The 21265-nt window shown below is 38.3% G+C and overlaps 2 protein-coding genes and 2 long non-coding RNA genes across 4 annotated transcripts in view; 1 reads left to right on the top strand and 3 right to left on the bottom strand.

Annotated features, from left to right (window-relative positions):
• htra3a (HtrA serine peptidase 3a) overlaps positions 1-9695 on the top strand; it is a 23300-nt gene extending 13605 nt beyond the window's left edge. Inside the window, exons 2-10 of the mRNA XM_072677202.1 lie at positions 1828-1932; positions 2380-2602; positions 4671-4865; positions 5557-5589; positions 5679-5793; positions 6008-6067; positions 7149-7206; positions 8317-8412; positions 8516-9695. Of these exons, the coding sequence (XP_072533303.1) occupies positions 1828-1932; positions 2380-2602; positions 4671-4865; positions 5557-5589; positions 5679-5793; positions 6008-6067; positions 7149-7206; positions 8317-8412; positions 8516-8684 (1054 nt within the window). The 3' untranslated portion in view covers positions 8685-9695. The remainder of the gene's footprint in view (positions 1-1827; positions 1933-2379; positions 2603-4670; positions 4866-5556; positions 5590-5678; positions 5794-6007; positions 6068-7148; positions 7207-8316; positions 8413-8515) is intronic.
• A 408-nt stretch (positions 9696-10103) lies between these two features.
• Positions 10104-12729, bottom strand: LOC140554243 (uncharacterized). The gene is made up of 3 exons (XR_011979601.1): positions 12650-12729; positions 12475-12547; positions 10104-11642 (listed from the first exon to the last, which is right to left on the bottom strand). It is a non-coding gene; the product is annotated as an uncharacterized lncRNA (long non-coding RNA).
• A 2224-nt stretch (positions 12730-14953) lies between these two features.
• LOC140554242 (uncharacterized) lies at positions 14954-16230 on the bottom strand. Its single transcript, XR_011979600.1, has 3 exons — positions 15921-16230; positions 15130-15203; positions 14954-15027 (listed from the first exon to the last, which is right to left on the bottom strand). It is a non-coding gene; the product is annotated as an uncharacterized lncRNA (long non-coding RNA).
• An 867-nt stretch (positions 16231-17097) lies between these two features.
• LOC140554317 (uncharacterized) lies at positions 17098-19769 on the bottom strand. The gene is made up of 6 exons (XM_072677201.1): positions 19640-19769; positions 18883-19122; positions 17834-17939; positions 17649-17696; positions 17447-17492; positions 17098-17181 (listed from the first exon to the last, which is right to left on the bottom strand). Exons 1-6 carry the CDS (start codon positions 19767-19769, stop codon positions 17098-17100), a joined length of 654 nt encoding a protein of 217 aa, XP_072533302.1.
• Positions 19770-21265: the final 1496 nt, after the last annotated feature.

The following is a 21265-nucleotide window of genomic DNA, read 5'->3' as shown; positions in this document are numbered from 1 at the left end:
TCCCCATCTCATCTCCATCTCCCCAGCACATCCTAAAAGTACTGTATGGAGGTCCATCATAATTAAGGAGAACACAGAGTTCCACTGCTCCACAGCTCAATGCTGGGGGGCTTTCTACCCCTCTAGCCCACACCTGGCCTTGGGCATGGAGCCACACTGTCCTGTTCTATTGACAGTACTTCTCTACAGGAACTAGACAAGCTGTGTATGCATCTGAACACCTGTGTCAGCAATAGATGCAGGGGGTGTCCACAAACATTTGGACACATAGTCATTAGCACATCAACATTAGCGTTCCATCAACCCTTTCCAACCCAGTTTATGGCTTATTACACACTAAGGTGTATTACTCAGTAACCACAGGGACTTCTGTTCAAGCTGGTGGGGCTATTCTTTGGAAATAGAAGCCCGCTTTCAGCCCGCTGTCGAACCATAGGCTTTTTAAGCTGTGAATTATATTCAGCATCCGCCCTGGAATGTTTAACATCCCTTATTATAGCACTCTCTATTACCTTCCTGTGTCTCTAACTGCCATCCCCTACACACCTGCTTTAGCATGCAGGACCTCTCTCTAGGAGGAGTCTGCAGTCAGGTCTACCCGGGGTGTTGACTGGAATTACAGCTCATGTGTGGCCTTTGACTTTGACATCTAGTGAGAAGCTTTGTGGACTTGACACTTCCTGAACATAACATTTTCTGGAATGACATTTAGCACTAAACATACACCAGACTTTAGCGCTGCTGGCCAAAATTTTGCAGAAGAGGAGATGTTCAGAAGTCGGCACTCAATGGAAGAAAAGAGGAACTGAGAACAGGATATGCTAATTTCTTTGTGGTTGAAATTATAGCCCAGATAGTCTTACTGTGATCTTGCTAGTTTGCCCGTCAGACTACAATAGAGTGTGGCTTGGCCATGGAGTTGCAAAATCCAAGAGACAAGAGAGAATGGAGGCCCAGATGTCCTAGTCATACATGTGTAGTTTATGCAGGAAACTGAAATGCAGTTATTATAAATATTTTATCTGATTATGTTTTTATTTTCACCTCCAACTCTGTATTACAATTTAAAGGAACCCTAATATTGGTTTCCATACATTTCCATACATGCTCAACTGCTCACCAGAAAAGCCAAAAGTCCCAACAATAACAACAACAACTAACACGTCTATCAATATCTATAAGAATGCATGTGAAGTGTTGGTCCTCTTCTGGCCCAGGTGATGGTAGATAATATATGGTAGATAATATATAATTCATAGTGGATACTGAATGATTCATAGTGGATACTGAATAATTTATAATTCACACTGGGTGACTCATAGTAGAATAAATCGTCAATTATATGAACGTTTTATTGTTTGATACTAAATAATTCATAATAGATACTGAATAATTCATAGTAGATACTAAATAATGCATAATAGATACTGAATAATTCATAGTGGAAACTGAATAATTCATCACTGATACTAAGTAATTTATAGTGGATACTAAATAATTTATAATTGACACTAAATCATTCATAGTAGTAGAATAATTCATCATTGATTCTGAATAATTCAGTGGATACTGCATAATAGGTTAGTAGATTAACTGTTAAAGTTTAATAACTCACAAACATCCAGAACCAATCTAGTTTCCTTAAGGCAGGAAAAACAGCAGGCTTTGTGTCACTTACATTAGAGAAAGCCTCCTGACACTACTGCTCAGTTATTCAGGCGATTAGGAGAATATGCATTTTAGGGAACCGTCAATTTGCATGCCTAGCACTGCTGTCTTTTTTCCTACATGGTGTGTGTTATTAACATGAGCAATTCTTTCTGCTAGTATAGATTCCCCACACCCCAACAGCCCTAGGTACAAGTTTAACTTCATCGCTGATGTGGTGGAAAAGATCGCCCCTGCTGTGGTCCATATCGAGCTCTTTGTCAGGTAAACACAGCGTCTGTGGACGATGTTGTTTTGGTGATGATGTCGGACTAAACATTGCTTCTCATTAGAGCTTGGCAGTCCTGCTGCTTGAGCAAAGCTGCGAGTATTTTGTCCACAATCCTTCCTATGTGAAAAGAAGGCTCAAGCGAGAACAACACCAGCAGAATGTTGGGATGACTGTCCCATTGCCAAGTTTATCACACTGTGTGTTTATTTCACAGTATGACGGTTGCTTAGGCACACACAATAAACTGAAGCACCCTCTGAGTGCTATATGTTTAGATGTGATTACAGCTGTAGAGGAAGGCTGTGTAAAATATGATGCTGACAGCCAATTTGATATATTAGGAAGCGGTCAGTCATCTAAACTAACCAAGATGTCATAATATAATAACACTAATATGATTTGTGTTCATTTTAATGGAGTTTCCCAATCTTTGTGTCTAGCCATCCTCTATTTGGTCGCCATGTGCCGCTGTCCAGTGGTTCAGGGTTCATCACAACAGAATCTGGTCTGATCGTGACCAATGCTCATGTGGTGACAAGCAGTGCTACAGTGACCGGCCGTCAGCAGCTACGTGTGCAGCTACACAATGGTCAAACCTTTGAGGCCACCATCAGAGACATTGACAAGAAATCCGACATCGCCACCATCAAAGTCAACCCAAAGGTAGGAGGAACAATGTTTGTATGTAGTGTGATTTCACAGCTCTAGGGTGGCCCTACAGTCTAATTGCCACTCATCAAGTGTGACAAGATCATGAGTTCAAGTCTCAGCAAGAGCTCAGTGCTCCATTGTCAAAAGCCTCCCAGTTTGGGGATGTCATGTAATAGGGGACATTCTTACCTGCAGATGGGAGTAAACAGTAAACAGATTGAGGGGGAGGAGCTACAGATTAATCATCTTACACAGTATTTAATAAGTTTCAGCTGCAGCAAATTTACTAATGTTTTTAAGGCTCAACTCAGTATATATTGTTGACCAAACTGAGATGCAGAAGTAGCAATATGTGAGGAGATCCTTTGACTGAACTTAACTGAGTCAAAATTGTTGGCCTGATAATGCTGATTTGCTGTGCCGTGGGAACAAAGCCTAAAAATGAATGTTACCAGAAATGTGTGTCAATACTTCCTAACAAGGGCATATTTTTAGATGCTGTAAATTTTTCCTGGCAATGATTGGTCCATTCCTGTCGAGGCATTTACAGCTTTTCATAAGCTTTCCACATTTGCTATCAGTAAATCCCAGTGGCCTATACATTACTCCTATGGTCATCACCTCTGATTACAGGTCTTGCTTTTATAGCACTGGAGGCTCTCTTGTAATCTGGGAGCTGGTTTATATCCCGCTCCCGACCGTGTCTGGACCACTTGGACGCATTAATGGCTGCTTGCTGTCTCCTCTTGTTGACCTACATACTGCTGCTTGTGTGGGAATTCCAGAGACGTTGTGGTGTTAGAGTTTACAGCGACTGATTTTGTTTCCTGTTGCATATGGGACTCATTATGTGTGTGCATAAACGCCTGAGAGCAACTCGCCCAAGAACCGCGGACGGAGCTGAGTGTTTAGTTTATCAGAGATGGAACAGAGTGCAATCCTTTGGAAGTCTGGAACGAGAAAAGGCATGACAGTGTTCTCACTTAGGAGTGTCAGGAGGCCTCATAGACTGCTCTGTCTGCAGAATTTGCTAGATTTTCCTTCTGTTGAGAAGTAGATTAAAATACTATTTTTGCCCTTTAATATTCTCTTTACCTTCGTTACAATAATTCATCAATGATGTTTGTGTAGATTTTACTGTTGGATAGACTTTAATTGTCGTTACAAACTAAACTACCTCTGCTTTTTGATCGGACACATAAGCATTCCATAAAAAAAAATTTCCCATAGGAATAAATGGGGTTTATCACAATAATACATATACACTAGTGACACCCAACCAACCACATAGGGTACCACAGCAACCACTTGGCAACTTTATAGCAACCGCCTGGGACAGCACAGAAAGCACTTGGTTGGTTTCATATTATGCCAGCCCTCACAGAAATGACCAGGTGTACCATCTGAAAGAACATGGCAACCACCAAAAGCCACCTTAGCAACACCATGACCCCAATTTAGCCAGACCTTAGGCACCAAAGCCACCACCTGAAATACCATACCAATCACCTAAAAACACCTTAGCAACCAACATACCAAGTACCATAACAGGCAGTCACCCAGAAACACTCTTTAGCAACACTATAGCACCCACTTAGCAACAACTTAGCAACCACTTGAAAAAACATATCAACCACCATGGCAAGCACCTTATCCACCACTGCCCAAACTGGCCCAATTACTCTGAAGGCAGATTTCTGGAGTTTTTATTGGGACAAAGCCACTCTATATATTGTCAGTGTTACACAGGATGGGATACATACACAGGTTTATCCCCTTCAACCCGACACTTGTTATTCAGTTATTAAAGATTTTTTAATAAGATTGTTTAGTAATCACTATAAGTTAATCTGCAACTACCATGAAACTAATATACATGTATTTATGAGAGGCAGGAATTGATGTCTAGGCCTGTGCAGGTTTATAGGGAAATTAACTAAGTCTAGACTTGGACTAAATTGCAATGCCAATCATGGTTCACCCTCCCAAATGTATATTAGTCTAGGCTTAGGCTTAATCTCTGTTCTTGACACCCTGTTGTCTGTTTAAAACACTCTTCGCTGTCTCTTCTGTGTTTCAGAAAAAGCTGCCAGTGCTCTCTATGGGTCGCTCCGCTGACCTGCGTCCAGGCGAGTTTGTGGTTGCCATCGGCAGCCCGTTTGCACTGCAGAACACTGTGACCACGGGCATCGTCAGCACAGCGCAGAGAGATGGCAAAGAGCTTGGCATTCAAGACTCAGACATGGACTACATCCAGACAGACGCCATCATCAATGTGAGACTCCGACCATTACAGTCCTGTTTGCCTCAGTTGACCCCATGAATAGTACTGTGACTGTATTTGTAATATACGGTTATAGACATACATTCTCATACACTCATCATGGACATGAATATTGCCATGGCAATATGGGGCAGAATGAGTTACAACAAACATGTCCAATTGTTTGTGGACACCTCTTATAATGAATGTATTTAGCTCATTTAAGTTGCACCCATTGCTGTACACACACACAGCAGTTTGGTGCCTATAGAGAAGGACTGCCAATAGAATAAGGCTCTCTGGAGAAGATAACCATGAACATATAGGCACAATGCTGCCTAATGCCAGGTGTGGGCTAGAGGGGTATAAGGCTGCCCAGCATTGAGCTGTGGAGGAGTGGAACTGTGCTCTCCGAAATCATAGATGGTGCTCTATCCAATACTTTTAGGATGAGTTGGGGATGAGGTGGGGTGGTAATCATCCAACATCCTGGCCATTAAATCCACACAGCAGTGCTCCATAATCTACAAAAAAGCAGATGTCCCAATACTTTTGTCCTTAGAATGTAGGTATGTGGAATATGTATGAAGTTGTAGATGTATATGTAGGAGGCACACTTTCTGTGGTATGCTAAAATGTATGACTCTCTCTCTCTTTCTCCCTCCATCTCCTCCGCTAAACTAACACTAACACTACTGAGCAGTATGGAAACTCAGGTGGACCACTCGTTAACCTTGTGAGTACTGATCTGATCAGAAATCAGTTTGCATGCTCATAGGTCCTACCATGACATACTCCATGACATTTGGCCCTGTCTTGACTCAGGATGGTGAGGTGATTGGGATAAACACACTGAAAGTGACCGCTGGGATCTCCTTTGCTATACCGTCGGACCGCATCAGCCGATTTCTGGATGAGTTTCATGACAAGCATAACAAAGGTAAGCAAAGTTAGAATCACACGGGATGCTGAATAGTCTGGATTTCTTAGGCTGCACATTTACTCCATTAAATCACACAGAATTCAGGTAACACTGAGTCAGCGAGACAAGGCAGTCTGAACCAGCTACAGTCCTTCATAATAATTATGCACTTCCTGAAGGTTTACTACAAAGGGTTGTTGTTTACATGTTTGTTTGTTTACTTTGATTTCAGTTAAACACAGAGTAGTCAGGATGCAGTACATGCAGTCTCACCCTGTGGTATCTGACTCAGGTGAGACAGCTCAGATTATACTACCTATTTAATGCTCATTTTATTCTGATCTAATGTTTATTTGACCAGGGACTTCTGTGAGACTATTTTAACCAAATGTAGAAACATATATCACACAGAATCAGCGTTAAAACATGGTATAACACAGGCTTCTGTGGCTTTACATCAAAGACTGCAGAAAACATGGACACCATGGTTCCTTTCCTGTCTGTTCTACAGAAATGAAGCCAAAATTGTCCAGCATGTTGTCACAAGTGCAATTTAAGTCTGCAGAGGTCAGAGGTTGAACTAGACCTGCCCGATCCCTTGGTTTGACCCATACCACCTCCTTCTACACCAAGCCTCTCAGAGAGTGCAGTTTATCTTTGCTTAGCTAGCTCAGCTACAGATCCACAGAGTACACACTGAGTACAGCTAAGCTGCTATTCTGGCTAACTGCAGAGATACTAAATGCATGAAGTTGAATGAATAGTCTTAGGAGTAACTGCTTATATCTAACATGTCCTGATCGCTCCTGATCCACAGCACATAGCTTAGCGTAGCTTAACAATTGGTTAACCCCAATGGAAGGTGTGAAATTTTGGATGAGAAAACTGGATCATCCAGGTTTGCTTGCTCTCCCTTTTATTTGGAATGACTGAACTACTTAGCTAAACTCAGTGCTAGCACAGGCCTGTTTGTTTTCTCACCCATTTTCAGAGGCTGATGTCACCACACCTGACATCAGGCATGGTGCCAACAGGTTCATGTTTATCTGCTCCAGAGAGTCCTATTCTAATTACAGTAGCTAAATGTATACACAAGCAGGGCTGCTCTGGCGTACCCCCATTCTATTAGCAGTGCTTTTCTGGGAGATATTTGTAGTTAGTGAGTGCAAACCTGCCTTCTACTAATGAAATGGACCCTTTTTTTGTGGGGTTGTCATCCCCAGCCATATACAGTTTGCTGCAATACTGTGTATATGTATGTATTTTTGTCAGTAGATATCCTAGACACAGTCATGGTCTGCAAACATAGCTAATATTAACTTCTATATTTGGTAATATTTATTATTCAATATAATGAATCACATTTTTTCCAGATGTCACAGCCCCAAAGAAAAGGTACATTGGCATCAGAATGATGACTCTCACCGAGGAGTAAGTGAAATTTTACACTTACATACTGTGCATTTGTCAGGTTGATATAATAAGGTACAAGAACGGTTTGTATGAGTACATATACCTGAAGCAGAATTTTTTTTGAGGATCCGTCTAGAACACATTACCGCACAGGCTAAGATACATTTTTGATATTCATTCATTCAAGTCTTTTTAATATAATAAAATTATTTTAACTACAATATATTGAATCAGAAAAAGAAAAAAGACAAAAATATTTAATAAATAACTTACAGCTGCTTTAGTTGAATTAATCGTAGGTTTATGACAGGCATTCATGTTACCTCAACATAGAGTCAGAACTCACTGCACCAATTTCCACACGTTGACTCAAATGATCTGATTAAATGAAAACTGCCTGAAGATGATGATGGTGGGAATGGCACTGCAGTATGCACATGCGCTTAAAATAAAGCTTTTCACAACATTATTTAATGCAACATTTAAATGGATTTAGTTAAAAAATCTTTATGTACAAATTTGGTATACTAAGAAGACACAATAGGCATGATGAACGTTCAGACAGGCTGGTTCAGTCATCATTATTCAAGTATTAAACAGTACTCTACCTGCCTTATGCTAGGTCTGATAGCATCAAACAGAAATAATTTAATATGTTCACGGCTGATTTCAGTCCATTTGCGCTATCACTGGTATTCACTAATACATTTTTTCAACCTACTGTATGTCATTAGAAGTGCAGTTACAACCACATAAAAAAATATGGTTAATACTTTCAGGGTGACAGATTGAGACAGATGTGTGTTTGTGTACCGCTTCAGAAACTTTAATACTAGTATTCAGAGTTTGTAAATTGTTGTAAAAGCCTGCTTTGATTGTGTATTGTAGATCTTGGTCACAATGTAAGACATTAAGTTCACGTAAGACAATGTAAGTCATGTTATTTCCTTAGACTATATTTGTCACACTTTGAGAGGACAAAAGTGATAAATAATTGAAATATATGGTTAAAATAAAGCTCTACAATTATTAAACAAATACAGGTAATTATATTGCCCCACCACTGAGATGTAGGTGAGCGTTCTAGATTAATTTTGTTCTGTTATCTTCTGTTTTATATTTCTTTAGCCTGGTTGAGGAGCTAAAACAGCACAATCCAGATTTCCCTGATATCAGCAGTGGAATCCTAGTGTACGACGTTGTTCCGGATTCTCCTGCACAAAAGTACGTCCTTCCGCGAAGCATCAGCCATTTGCCATTAAAGACGATATTTATTTTTTAAATGTTCATTCACCCTTATTTCATTCCTGTCTGTTGTTTTGCTCAGGGGTGGGCTTGAAACCGGTGATGTCATTGTAAAGCTGAATGGCCGTCCACTGTTCAGCACTGAAGATTTACAGCTTGCACTTCAAGAGGACACAGCCCTTCTACTGGAAGTTCATCGTGGCAATGATGATCTACTATTCAACATTGAACCACACGTCCTCATGCAGTAAAGATAGGGGTTTTAGGCAGGCTCTGTTGGAGCACTGGACTAGGATTAAAGGACTATAATTTAAAGGACCTTTTTTGATATAGAACTCCACAGTGGAGATAATGGGGAGAAGATGGATGGTTGATGTGAAAGACTGAATGAATGAGTGAGTTTCTGCAGCCAGCAGTAAGCAATTGAATACCATACATACCATCGCAGTTAAGGTACTTCATCAACCAGGAGACAGGGAACACCAGCACTTTGTAAACGATGACTACTGAAGTACAAGTGTTTCTGAAGGCAACTAAATCCTTTAGTATGCCAGTGTTGGTGGTGCTGTTCTCAGAGACATCTGAATATGGTGGAGCGATACTGTCAGTCACTGGAGCTAACTGCCTGCCTTTAGATTCATAGTAAACACTCCTCACCTTTAACTCCTGCATGAAAAGACTGAACCATATCTGAATATTGCTGCTATCCAATGAAAAACACGTATCTCTATTTATGTCCGTTTTTAGTTTTTGCCATGGTTCGAATCCTGTAGCTGCTTCTGTACACTGTGTGAATAATTCTGGATGAATGGACCAATAGAAATGCTTTAAATGACTTGGAATAAACTTTTATTTTACATTAATTTCCATTCAGAGTTAAGAACACTCTTGCCTTCTCCTGTAAAGTCGCCATTTTGGAGATACATGTTTTTCATTGGACAGTGACGATATGCTACATATTTTAAAGCTAATTTGAGCTGATTTGCTGGGATACATTCTCGGCACATGCTGCAGAACTACAGTATACTCTCCATTATCTGTGCACACGTATTGACACACCAATGCAAGCAGGTCTTTGCATATATGCTTACACTTGTGACTTATTAGATAAATATTATGAAATATTATGATTGAAAAACCTGCTGCTGTTTAGGGCCACAATACATGAATTTATTTACATTAACAATTAATTTAATTAGAAAAAGTGCAGTACTGTATCCCAAACTGTATAGAAGTGCAGGATGTTTTTCATAATAAACTTTGCAAACTCTGCAGTTTGTTTCAGCTCTTCTCACCAAGGCCATTTTTGGTGGCTCTACCTTAGATCTAATCAGTGTGATTGTTTTTAAATGGAACAAACACAGTTCTGGTTACATGAACCTGAAATGAAACCAGTTCCAACTAAATGCCGTGCTTTAAGGTCACGTAGTTCCCTTTCTGGTCCATATTAGAAGTGATAAGACCTCAGACAACTTCTTGTTCCCACTCCTGTTGAACTTTCACCCCACCCAGATAATGCCAAATTACTGGTAGTGTTAGTGTAGTGTAAGTTCATCAGCTTAAAACAGTCTGAGATCTGAGATCTGAGCAGAGCCAGCAATGACAAAATGCTCCAATAGCATCAATCTGTTAATAAACCATTAAGTGTCTCATTGGACCATATTTGGATGAAGTAACTTGTGTATTTTATTGTTGATTGTCATTTTATAGCAGTGATGAGCCGCTCAAGACTGTTCAATCGCATTGTACCTAGCATGACCCTATAAATACAGTGATCATTAACAACAACAGCAACAATAATTATCTCAATAATGCATTAAGCATTACTTACAAAGAGTGATAGCAAAATGTCATTCTTATCAGAACAGCAAAACAATATTTCACATAAAGATGAAAACAGGCTGACAATTTGAACTGTTTTTCACGTTTCCACCATCAAATCATTATTTAAAGTGTGCAAAATACATTTTAGATATTTGACTTATTTGACAGATTTAACAAATGACTGGTTTAGTTATTATTATGTAAATATATATGTTTTTCATGTAACAGCACAACACTGAAGAACTATAAAAAACTATACTTTGTTGTACATTGTTGCTGTAAAAAGTGTCATTGTGGTAATGACATGGTGTTCTAGTAAGGACATAAAGCTTTGCATTAATTAATAATTAATTACATTATGACATCTGCACATTATAATAAACCAAAACAGTAAAATAAAATAAAACAAATACAGAAAGTCTTAAAGAATAATATGAGCTCTGTTTGCAAGATCATCAAATGGAACAGTTGCTCAGCTGTGCCTGTAAATGTGACAGCATCAAATTAAAACAGCAGAAAAATATCCAAACATAGAATAGCAATTAAGACTCTATGGAGTAAAAGGGTAATCAATGGAGATGCTAAAGTGTGTTTGGGTTCACGATTTAACTTAACAGTGCTCAGCAAAATACTGCTTCAATAAAGATATCTGCATTGAATATTAATAAAATGTGTTTTTTATTAATGGCATTTTCTCCGATCAAGATCATGCTTAATAAAAGACATGAACAGTACAACTGTTGAGTGTGTTATTAGTTTAGTTAGATGATGATGTCATAAAATAATGCACAGACCACATTTTATTAGTAATCAATAAAGAAATCCTAATCACTTACTCTAGAGCTCTCTATTGATGACTTTATTGTCAGATTTTCTGAAATTACGGCCATGTTGACAAAAAAAGTAACCATTTGTTTTGTATGCATTTCACTTAAATTTATTTGTAAAATTGCTACATTTTCCTTTGAACTATTTAAAAAGATACTGGTGGTAAAATTGAAAACCTGTCATTACCATCACCAGCTGTGTTTACTGTGTTTTGGGTTGCCGTAACGATTTTCACCTTTTTTAGGAAAAAAGATGAGAGGTCATGGATACCCTCACACTACTCAACAGCGAGAATAAGATGCACTTAAACCCTCTTAAAAAGCCTATGGGCCGCCGGTGGACTGAAAATGTTATTACAACCTTTTATTACCAGAAAATAGCCCCACCAGCTTGTACAGAAGTCCCTGTTGTTACTGAGTGATACACCTTAGTAATAAACCTTGCTGCATTGAGGGGTTAAAAACATAAATAATGGGAACTGAATTTTAATAATTAGCATATACATCATAACTGTAGTTGTTGTAGATTCCTTCACCCACTTTTTCCACTCGTGGAACCTAGCAGAGAAAATAAGATATGAAAATATAGTGAAGACAGTTTTATTATTATTATTATTATTATTATTATTATTATTATTATTATTATTATTATTATTATTATATCAGCATTCCAGGTGTCATCATGTGTAGCAATATGGATTAAGCGTACCACTGGGCCAAAACCTGATCAAATCAACACTGGCTCAATGTTATTTGCTATGAGTGAAGAACTATAAGCTATTAGTGTCTGTGGTTTTCCAGTACTTTCACGCATATGTTTCATCTACATGAACTGCTGTTGTTTTTTTGAGCCTGTTGCGTTATGTTGAGCTGGTTTAATCTCACAGTGTTTTTGACGTGTAGCCCTGCTGCTGGGTCACTAAAGATGTCACAATAAAAACCTAGTGTTCTTAATGGTACCTGAGCAAGCTGAGGAATTTTCAGGCAGACCTAATAGGTCATGACCAACAGGAAATGGTAAGTGCTACTGCCATCTTTACGGGTGTGTATTGACATGAACCTACTATGCGCATCACGATACAGGAGTTACTAGCTGATATTGTGATTTGTTTCAAGAACATCTGAGTTAAAGAAATGTTGACTTGTTATCCAATCAGAACAGCAGGATCTGAAGACTATCTCAACAGCTCAATAATCCCAGCTAGATCACTATAAATTTTATTGAGTTTGTTTCCATTGTCTTACTGGAGGGCATGCTGGTAGTTGTTGAGAAATCTGTTGAACGCTTCATTTTTATTATTGATTACTATATAGATAATATATAGTATGGGACTAACTCCAGTTCTGCTATGTGAAATCAGTGCTCTGCTCAAACACGTTCTTGTCTTACCTCCATCTCCTCAGAAATGTAGTATGAATACCTGGGATTCATGAAGGTGCTTTGCCTTTTTGACTTCTTTCTACTGAGGAAAAAAGAAAAGTGAACAGAATGTTTTGGAGGTTTTTTAAGTAAGAGAGAGTCAGAGAGGAGGAGCTGGAGAAAGGGAAGGGAATGTTCTGTGTACCTCTGGGATTTTCTGCTAAGGACTGTTTGAACATTTGAATCCATGCTGGCATTTCCTTGAGCTCCATCACCTTCCTACAGATCGAGTAGGACACATTAAAGACAGCCTAATCTTAATCTGCTGTTTCTGTAGTGTGTAGGTTCATCAACATGGACAATACTCCACACATTTCCCTGTACTTACAAGAGGGCCAGAAAACCTGTTGATATGAAACATGGGGTCGAATTCAACAACAGTGACTGCCCAGTAGCTTCTATTGTACGTCTCCAGTAAAATGATTTTGTTTTGAGGGAGGAGAAATGTGTCTAAATCATTGTTCAGGGTAATCATATGCTAAATGTGATGTTCAAACTAATCTAAATCTAAATCCATTATAAAGAGTTCATTTCAGGTTGTAAGAGTTAACTTCAACAGTGAACTGCATAGGGCTATGGAGTTCTCTGAATAAATGTCATAACAGCTTTATTCAGCATGCAGTTTAGTATAAACCTAATATTTAAAGCCATTTATCTGAGCAGTAAGTGTTTTTATTTTTTAATATTAACTAATTTAAATAAATGCAAATAAGTAATTCAAGTAATTAAGATGATGGTGGGACTGAACTAATCAAAGTCAGGAGCTACTTTTCACTGTGATTCTGAGCATCTGTGTTTATGCTAATGTCATATTTGGAATGTCTGCTGGTGAAAACACACTCACTGCTGGGATAAATAGTTTAAGATGTTTGAACAGCACTGTATGTGATGAAGGTGTGGTTTGTGGTTTTTGTGGTGTGGTAGTGTATTTCTTGCCTCCAGTGGTACAATGTAAATGTTATCATCGCTGCTCTTCGCCGGTGTTGCGACTTTTAATGGTGGGTCCTGTTTACATTAAAACAAATAATTTTTCTTTTACATTTTTACATGACACTCTTTTTGTATGATCAGACACTCTATGATTAGCTAAGTGAACATACAATCCAGTTAGCTACTTGTACTTGTATAACTAAGTTGCCATTTAAGAAGCTCCACTGTTGTTCAACTCATGTTGCCCTACATAGAGTTATGCACTATTGCATGACTACACTATAGAAAAACAAAGTAGGCCCACTTACAATGATGAAGTTAGTGATTACAGAGTGTTTTTTGAATTAACTCAACTTGGTTTAGTCAAAAATTCAATACAATTGATTACAACACTTACATTTCTTACTTCCACATCTCAGTTTGATCAACAATACACATTTAGTCCAAAAACATAGTAAATGTTATTTACAAATATGTAGTACTGTAGTACTGTAAAAAACCAAATTGAGGCCTACTTAAAATGTAACTGATAACAGAGTGTTTTGAGTTAACCCCTTAATGGAGAAAGGCTTAGTACACACTAAGGTGTATTAATCAGTAACTGCAGTAACTACACTGTACGAACTGGTGGGGCTAGCCCTTGGTTATAGAAGTTTGTAATAACACTATATAGGTCTATACAGTGTTTTAAAGGGTTGACTCAGTTTAGTCAAACGTTTTCCGAACTCACATGTTTACTTCTGACTCTCAGTTACACCCCAGCTAGAGCACCATGAATTTATAGAGTTTGTTTCCACTGTCCTACTGGAGGGCCTGCTAGTAGTTATTGAGTAATCTGTTGAACGCTTCATTTTTATTATATATATATATATATATATATATATATATATATATATATATATATATATAATTTTGAGTGTTAGGCCCCTAAAACATTACTAAAAACATTTCTCTCTGCAAATAAAGTTTATACTGTAGAAACTCCAGTTCCCATCAGAACAGATGCAGGTAAACATGAATCCAGTAAAAAGGAGAAACAAGAGCTTCTCATTCTAAAAAAAAAGTAGTGAGATCTTGTTGGTGAGCTAGTCTGAAGAACAGAGCTCAGTTCTTCCAGGTTTCTCCTGGATGCCCCCCAGTCCAGCCAGCACAGCGTGGAGGATGTGTTCAACTCAATCAGCAGCAGCTGCAGCAGCAGCATCACCAAACCAGGTGTTGGATGATGACCATAAATAATACTAGACTCCCATTAGGAGAACTTTGAGATGTTTTAATGAACACAGTGATGGAAACTTTGATGGACTTTTTATGTGGATGATATTTATGTTTATAATATTTTGCAGGCACCTGTAACCTTTGCAAAGTACTAAATATATGTATTATTAATATTTTATTTTATTAAATTAAATGGTACATTATTTACATATTTTAGAATTAGTTAAATTGGATGCATGTAATGGGACTAACTCCAGTTCTGCTATGTGAAATCAGTGCTCTGCTCAAACACGTTCTTGTCTTACCTCCATCTCCTCAGAAATGTAGTATGAATACCTGGGATTCATAGAGGTGCTTTGCCTTTTTGACTTCTTTCTACTGAGGAAAAAAGAAAAGTGAACAGAATGTTTTGGAGGTTTTTTAAGTAAGAGAGAGTCAGAGAGGAGGAGCTAGAGAAGGGGAAGGGAATGTTCTGTGTACCTCTGGGATTTTCTGCTAAGGACTGTTTGACCATTTGAATCCATGCTGGCATTCCCTTGAGCTCCATCACCTTCCTACAGATCGAGTAGGACACATTAAAGACAGCCTAATCTTAATCTGCTGTTTCTGTAGTGTGTAGGTTCATCAACATGGACAATACTCCACACATTTCCCTGTACTTACAAGAGGGCCAGAAAACCTGTTGATATGAAACATGGGGTCGAATTCAACAACAGTGACTGCCCAGTAGCTTCTATTGTACGTCTCCAGTAAAATGATTTTGTTTTGAGGGAGGAGAAATGTGTCTAAATCATTGTTCAGGGTAATCATATGCTAAATGTGATGTTCAAACTAATCTAAATCTAAATCCATTATAAAGAGTTCATTTCAGGTTGTAAGAGTTAACTTCAACAGTGAACTGCATAGGGCTATGGAGTTCTCTGAATAAATGTCATAACAGCTTTATTCAGCATGCAGTTTAGTATAAACCTAATATTTAAAGCCATTTATCTGAGCAGTAAGTGTTTTTATTTTTTAATATTAACTAATTTAAATAAATGCAAATAAGTAATTCAAGTAATTAAGATGATGGTGGGACTGAACTAATCAAAGTCAGGAGCTACTTTTCACTGTGATTCTGAGCATCTGCGTTTATGCTAATGTCATATTTGGAATGTCTGCTGGTGAAAACACACTCACTGCTGGGATAAATAGTTTAAGATGTTTGAACAGCACTGTATGTGATGAAGGTGTGGTTTGTGGTTTTTGTGGTGTGGTAGTGTATTTCTTGCCTCCAGTGGTACAATGTAAATGTTATCATCGCTGCTCTTTGCCGGTGTTGCGACTTTTAATGGTGGGTCCTGTTTACATTAATACAAATAATTTTTCTTTTACATTTTTACATGACACTCTTTTTGTATGATCAGACACTCTATGATTAGCTAAGTGAACATACAATCCAGTTAGCTACTTGTACTTGTATAACTAAGTTGCCATTTAAGAAGCTCCACTGTTGTTCAACTCATGTTGCCCTACATAGAGTTATGCACTATTGCATGACTACACTATAAAAAAACAAAGTAGGCCCACTTAAAATGATGAAGTTAGTGATTACAGAGTGTTTTTTGAATTAACTCAACTTGGTTTAGTTAAAAATTCATTACAATTGATTACAACACTTACATTTCTTACTTTCACATCTCAGTTTGACCAACAATACACATTTATTCCAAAAACATAGTAAATGAGCTGCAGCTGAAACTGATTCATCACATATATCATTATTTGTGATCCTCTCACACTTGATGAGCATCAGTTAGACCGGTTTACCACTCTAGAAGTGTGAAATTACGCTGCATAAACACAGTACTCAGTAAATTTCTGTTCCGTCTTGGACACAGAAATGCACATAGCTTCACAACACTAGAGTGGAGCAACTGTCTAACTGCCTACTTGTCAAGAGACTTAGGAGATCATAGGTTTGAATCTCGTCAACACCACAGCCCTCCATGATCAGTCTGAGAATTGGCAGGACTAATCTGCAGATTAGTAAACAGTGAACAGACTGAGGGGGAGGAGCCACAGACTAAACATCGGACACAGTATTTAATCATTTTCAGTTGCAGCTCATTTACTAATGCTTTTGAGCCTCAACTTAAACATTGTTGATCGAACTGAGAGTCAGAGGTAAAAATGTGAGTTGGGAAAATGTTTGACTAAACTGAGTCAACCCTTTAAAACACTGTATAGACCTATATAGTGTTATTACAAACTTCTATAACCAAGGGTTAGCCCCACCAGTTCGTACAGTGTAGTTACTGCAGTTACTGATTAATACACCTTAGTGTGTACTAAGCCTTTCTCCATTAAGGGGTTAACTCAAAACACTCTGTTATCAGTTACATTTTAAGTAGGCCTCAGTATTACAGTACTACACATTTTCTGATACATCTGCAGTGTTAACATGTCTTACTGTCTTACAGGAAAAATATAGTTGTTATCTTCTGTGTGTTCTGTGTCTTGCCTGTCCGTGCACTCTGGGATGGGGGGCGCCTGTTTACAGAAGAGTCAAGCAGAAATATATGACAAAAAATATTTCTTTCAATGACATATTATAGTAGTACTGGATACTGTTTCGGCTAACCGCTTATGGGTTTCCTAAGAATGTCATTGATCCTTTTGCTATTCAGAGTTCAAATAATGCTCACCTTAACATGATTTTCACCTTTTCACGATTAAAAGCGAGCCTGGCTCGATATTTCATCTAATTCAATACATCAGTTTATAAAGCCAATGGATTCAACCCATGTCTACTCACCGCCCTCCTAGGAGCTTTGGGCTTTGTGGGGTTTTGAGTTTGTGTCCTTTGAGATGAAAAAAAGACAAAACAGTGAAAAGTATTCGAAGAATGTTTTCAATTGGGTCACCATGCTATTTATGTGCTTATTTTTCTCTGAACTGGTCAGTTCAAGACTGCATATCACTGCATACCAAGCACTAGAAAAAGCATGTAGACTCACTCTGTCATTTTGTACACTGGGTTGGGCACCATAGACAAAGTATTCTTTCTGCAGGGACAGAAACATGCATGCAGGTAATCTAACCTAATGTCAAAATATGTGCAGTCTCCTTAATCTCTGTAGTACCTACGTTACGATTAACATGGTAAAAATGGAAAATGGATCACATTAGGCGCACAACGCACTTTGTCTGTTGAATTCTGTATCTCCAAAGAAACCCAATAGATGCCAGAAGGATTATGATGATTACAGCGAGGACAGGGACCACAATGTACAATACTAGAACACCACCTACAAAGAGAAGAGAAGGACATTATTAAGTGGTCATCCTGTTATTTTTCTTTATTCCTGATCCATTTTCTACTCTAAGGTGGGTCCAGTCCCTATAAACACATACATATTACTGTAAAATATATATAAATGCAAAGAAGCGAGAGTAGTTACCAAATAATAGTAACTACAAAAGAAAAAGGTATAGGGGTAAGGACGTAGAGACTAGTACTAATGAAAATACAGCTGTCAGTGTCTAGTCCATGTATTTGGTACACAAACAGTTAACTGATCTCATTCTCGACTATGAGTCCCGCCTCCCTATCTCACATCGCTAACAGGACTGGCTTTACTGCTTCACGTATGTGTGAGAAGCTGTGGTTGTGAAAAGTGGCAAAGTTCTTTCAACTAGATGTTTACGTTTGACAAACCTACGCACTTGTCAAATAATAAATAGCAACCATATAATAGTTACTTTTTAAAACAAAGGGTAGTTAACAAATACTAGTATCTATCAAATAATAAATAGTAGCTATGAAATAGCAAATAATAATTACCAAATTAAATAATAAATAATAAAATAAATAAATAATAGTAGCCCACTAGGCAGGCTAAAGTATGGCCTCCACTTGGTGGGGTTAGTTTTAACAAGGTGGTATAAATATGCCTCCCAGATAATAAATAAATAAATGACTAAAGTCTATTTAATCAACACGATCAGTCATATTGTTTGTGAACAGTAAGTGCTGAAAATATATTGTCAATGGAATTGTTGAAAATAGTTAACTATGCCCAAATAGTTCAATCTAAAACTTGAAACGTGTTAATCTCCACTCTCCCGTACTGGATAACAAGTCTGAAGATATAATAGAACTGAATTATAGGTCCACAGTTTATGGTATTAAGAAGCTCATAGCCTCTTGTCCTCCCCGTCACATTACAGTATACTAGAAGGTTACTCTACCTAGACTGAAGCTCACTGTTGCATTCCCAAAGGAATTGACGGCTTGACAGTACACTAGTCTATCATTTAACACAGATATATTTAATTTATCTTCGACTCTATGTTCTTTGGTTTCAGTTCTCTTTAAAGTTGATTGCCCATCTGAAAGGATCCATGTTATAATGCTGGGGGGTCTGGATTCGACCACACAAACACACAGAGTTTTGGAACAAGCAGATTCTTGTTTTATCCTCGGCAGATCTGAAAGAAACAAACGCAAGGTGAGCTGGAATAACCACACTCTTGTAACTCGAACTGGATTAATACACAATTAAAAAAACATGCTGTTAGTGCCTGTGACTAGATAGGCCCAATAAAATACATACACTATATGTCCAAATGTTTGTGGACACCCCGTTTTAATACACACACACAGCTTGTATAGTGCATGTACTGGGAAATTGAAGATGAGGTGGGGTGGTGATCAACCAACATCCTGGGCTCACTAACACTCTTGTTGATGAATGCAATCAAATTTTAACAGCAATGTTTCTCCAAAATCTAGTGGAAAGCCTTCTTCCCTGGACAGTAGAGACAGCTAGTACTGTTAATAATGTTGATTTCAGGAAAAAACTACGAATCAGCAGGTGTCCCAATACTTTTGTCCATATAGTGTATAGTCAAAAGAACCCAATTGGATCACTCATTGGAATAGACATTTACTGGTTGACAATTTTATCATTTTTAATTATTTTAATTAATTTAATTAACTACTTACAGCCTAATTTAAGCAAAGCTGATTCACTCTCTTCCTCATAACTCAAAGGTGACTGGCTCTTGTATTTTGCAGTACAGTTGATCACAGTGTCTAGGTCACTATCTTGGGTCAGAAAGGTCAAAATGGACATCAGTGTCCATTGATCTCCATCCTGATTCTGAACTGAGCTCTTGTTTCCTCTTTGCTCGTGACTCCAGATGAGGTCAGGTGGGTTTGACAGACAGATGTATTTGACTGAACATGTGACCGTAGCAAGAGATCCAACTTTCACCTCTTCCATGCTGATGACTGGTTGCATGCCTAGGGTAAAGGACGGAGGTTAGTTATTACCTTGCTGCTGTGGCCACTGTGGTTTCAGGACAAGGCCAGGATCCTGAAAGTAGAGAGCAGTTTTACAGTTTTACTTTACAAACGCAAAGAAGGTTTTATTCTGTTCAATCTCCCTGAATTTTATCGTGCATTTATGCCATACAATCTTTCTTTTCTTTATGAATTATTGCTTGATTTGTTGGGATTAATAAATACTGTAGCTATAGTCTTGTATTCGTCTAGTATTAGGAAATAGTCGCCTTTCAAATACCTTCTATTATTTACATATTGATGCTGTTAGACATTTTTTACCCTTATAACTTTCTTAAACCCCTTAACGTAGAAAGGCTGGTGGGGCTATTCTGTGGTAGAACTATTTCAGCCCGCCTGCTGGCCCTAGGCGGTTTAAGGGGATAAAGTCAATGCAACAAATATATATTTTGGAGCCTTTCCAGCAGTCCATTGGTCATGACATTTTGGTATACACTATAAACAACAACTGCCAGATTTACATTGTCAAAAGGGACTAACAGCAAAAATGGAGATACAAGGTTTTTGCGTGACAGCAACAATATGTATTTTAAAGCAGCAGTTCTTAAATGATCAGTTTTCTGTCTTTCTGAGTGGGGAGGTCCGAAAATCTGAGTGGTCAGTGTGCTTTGCAAACATCTCTGCAAAAGCTGAATACTGGACATTCATTCCAACAACAGGAAGGTTTTCGTGGGACTTTTCCTGACCATGTCAGGGTACATACGTACATACGTCACATGCACAGCCTCTAAAAGAAGATCCAGCACCGTTGGCTGGTTACCTGAGCAACCGTTGCACGGCTAAAGAGAACGGCTGCTACGAACATGGAGATATGAGAATGGCAAACCCAGTCTTCATCTGCTCATTCACCCACCGTCAGCCCAAAGAAACTGACTAAATGCAACTTTGCAATATGTAGATTCACTCGCTCTGAAAGGAGAGCACAGTGCACCTGTTAAAGTACTCTCCCACCACACTTGGTGTAATTACACATTCTCACCAGAACATACAGACTATTGCTTTAAGCGGATAAAAGCACCCAAAGCAGAACCACAGCAGCCACTTAGGATTCCAAAGCAACAATCTAGCAACACCTTAGCAACCACCTGTGAACTCCAATGCAACCATCTAGTGACACCCTAGCAACCACATCAAACACCTAGTAACAACATAGCAACATCACAACCACCAACTAGGAATACCTTAGTAGTTATTGTTTGAACCATCAGTGTCTAAACAACTACACAATGTTTAAACACATTACTTAATTACACATTTACTTAATAA

This window comes from Salminus brasiliensis, chromosome 4, assembly GCF_030463535.1.
Source record: "Salminus brasiliensis chromosome 4, fSalBra1.hap2, whole genome shotgun sequence".
Taxonomy (NCBI): domain Eukaryota; kingdom Metazoa; phylum Chordata; class Actinopteri; order Characiformes; family Bryconidae; genus Salminus; species Salminus brasiliensis.
This window is presented reverse-complemented; position numbering and strand designations above follow the sequence as displayed.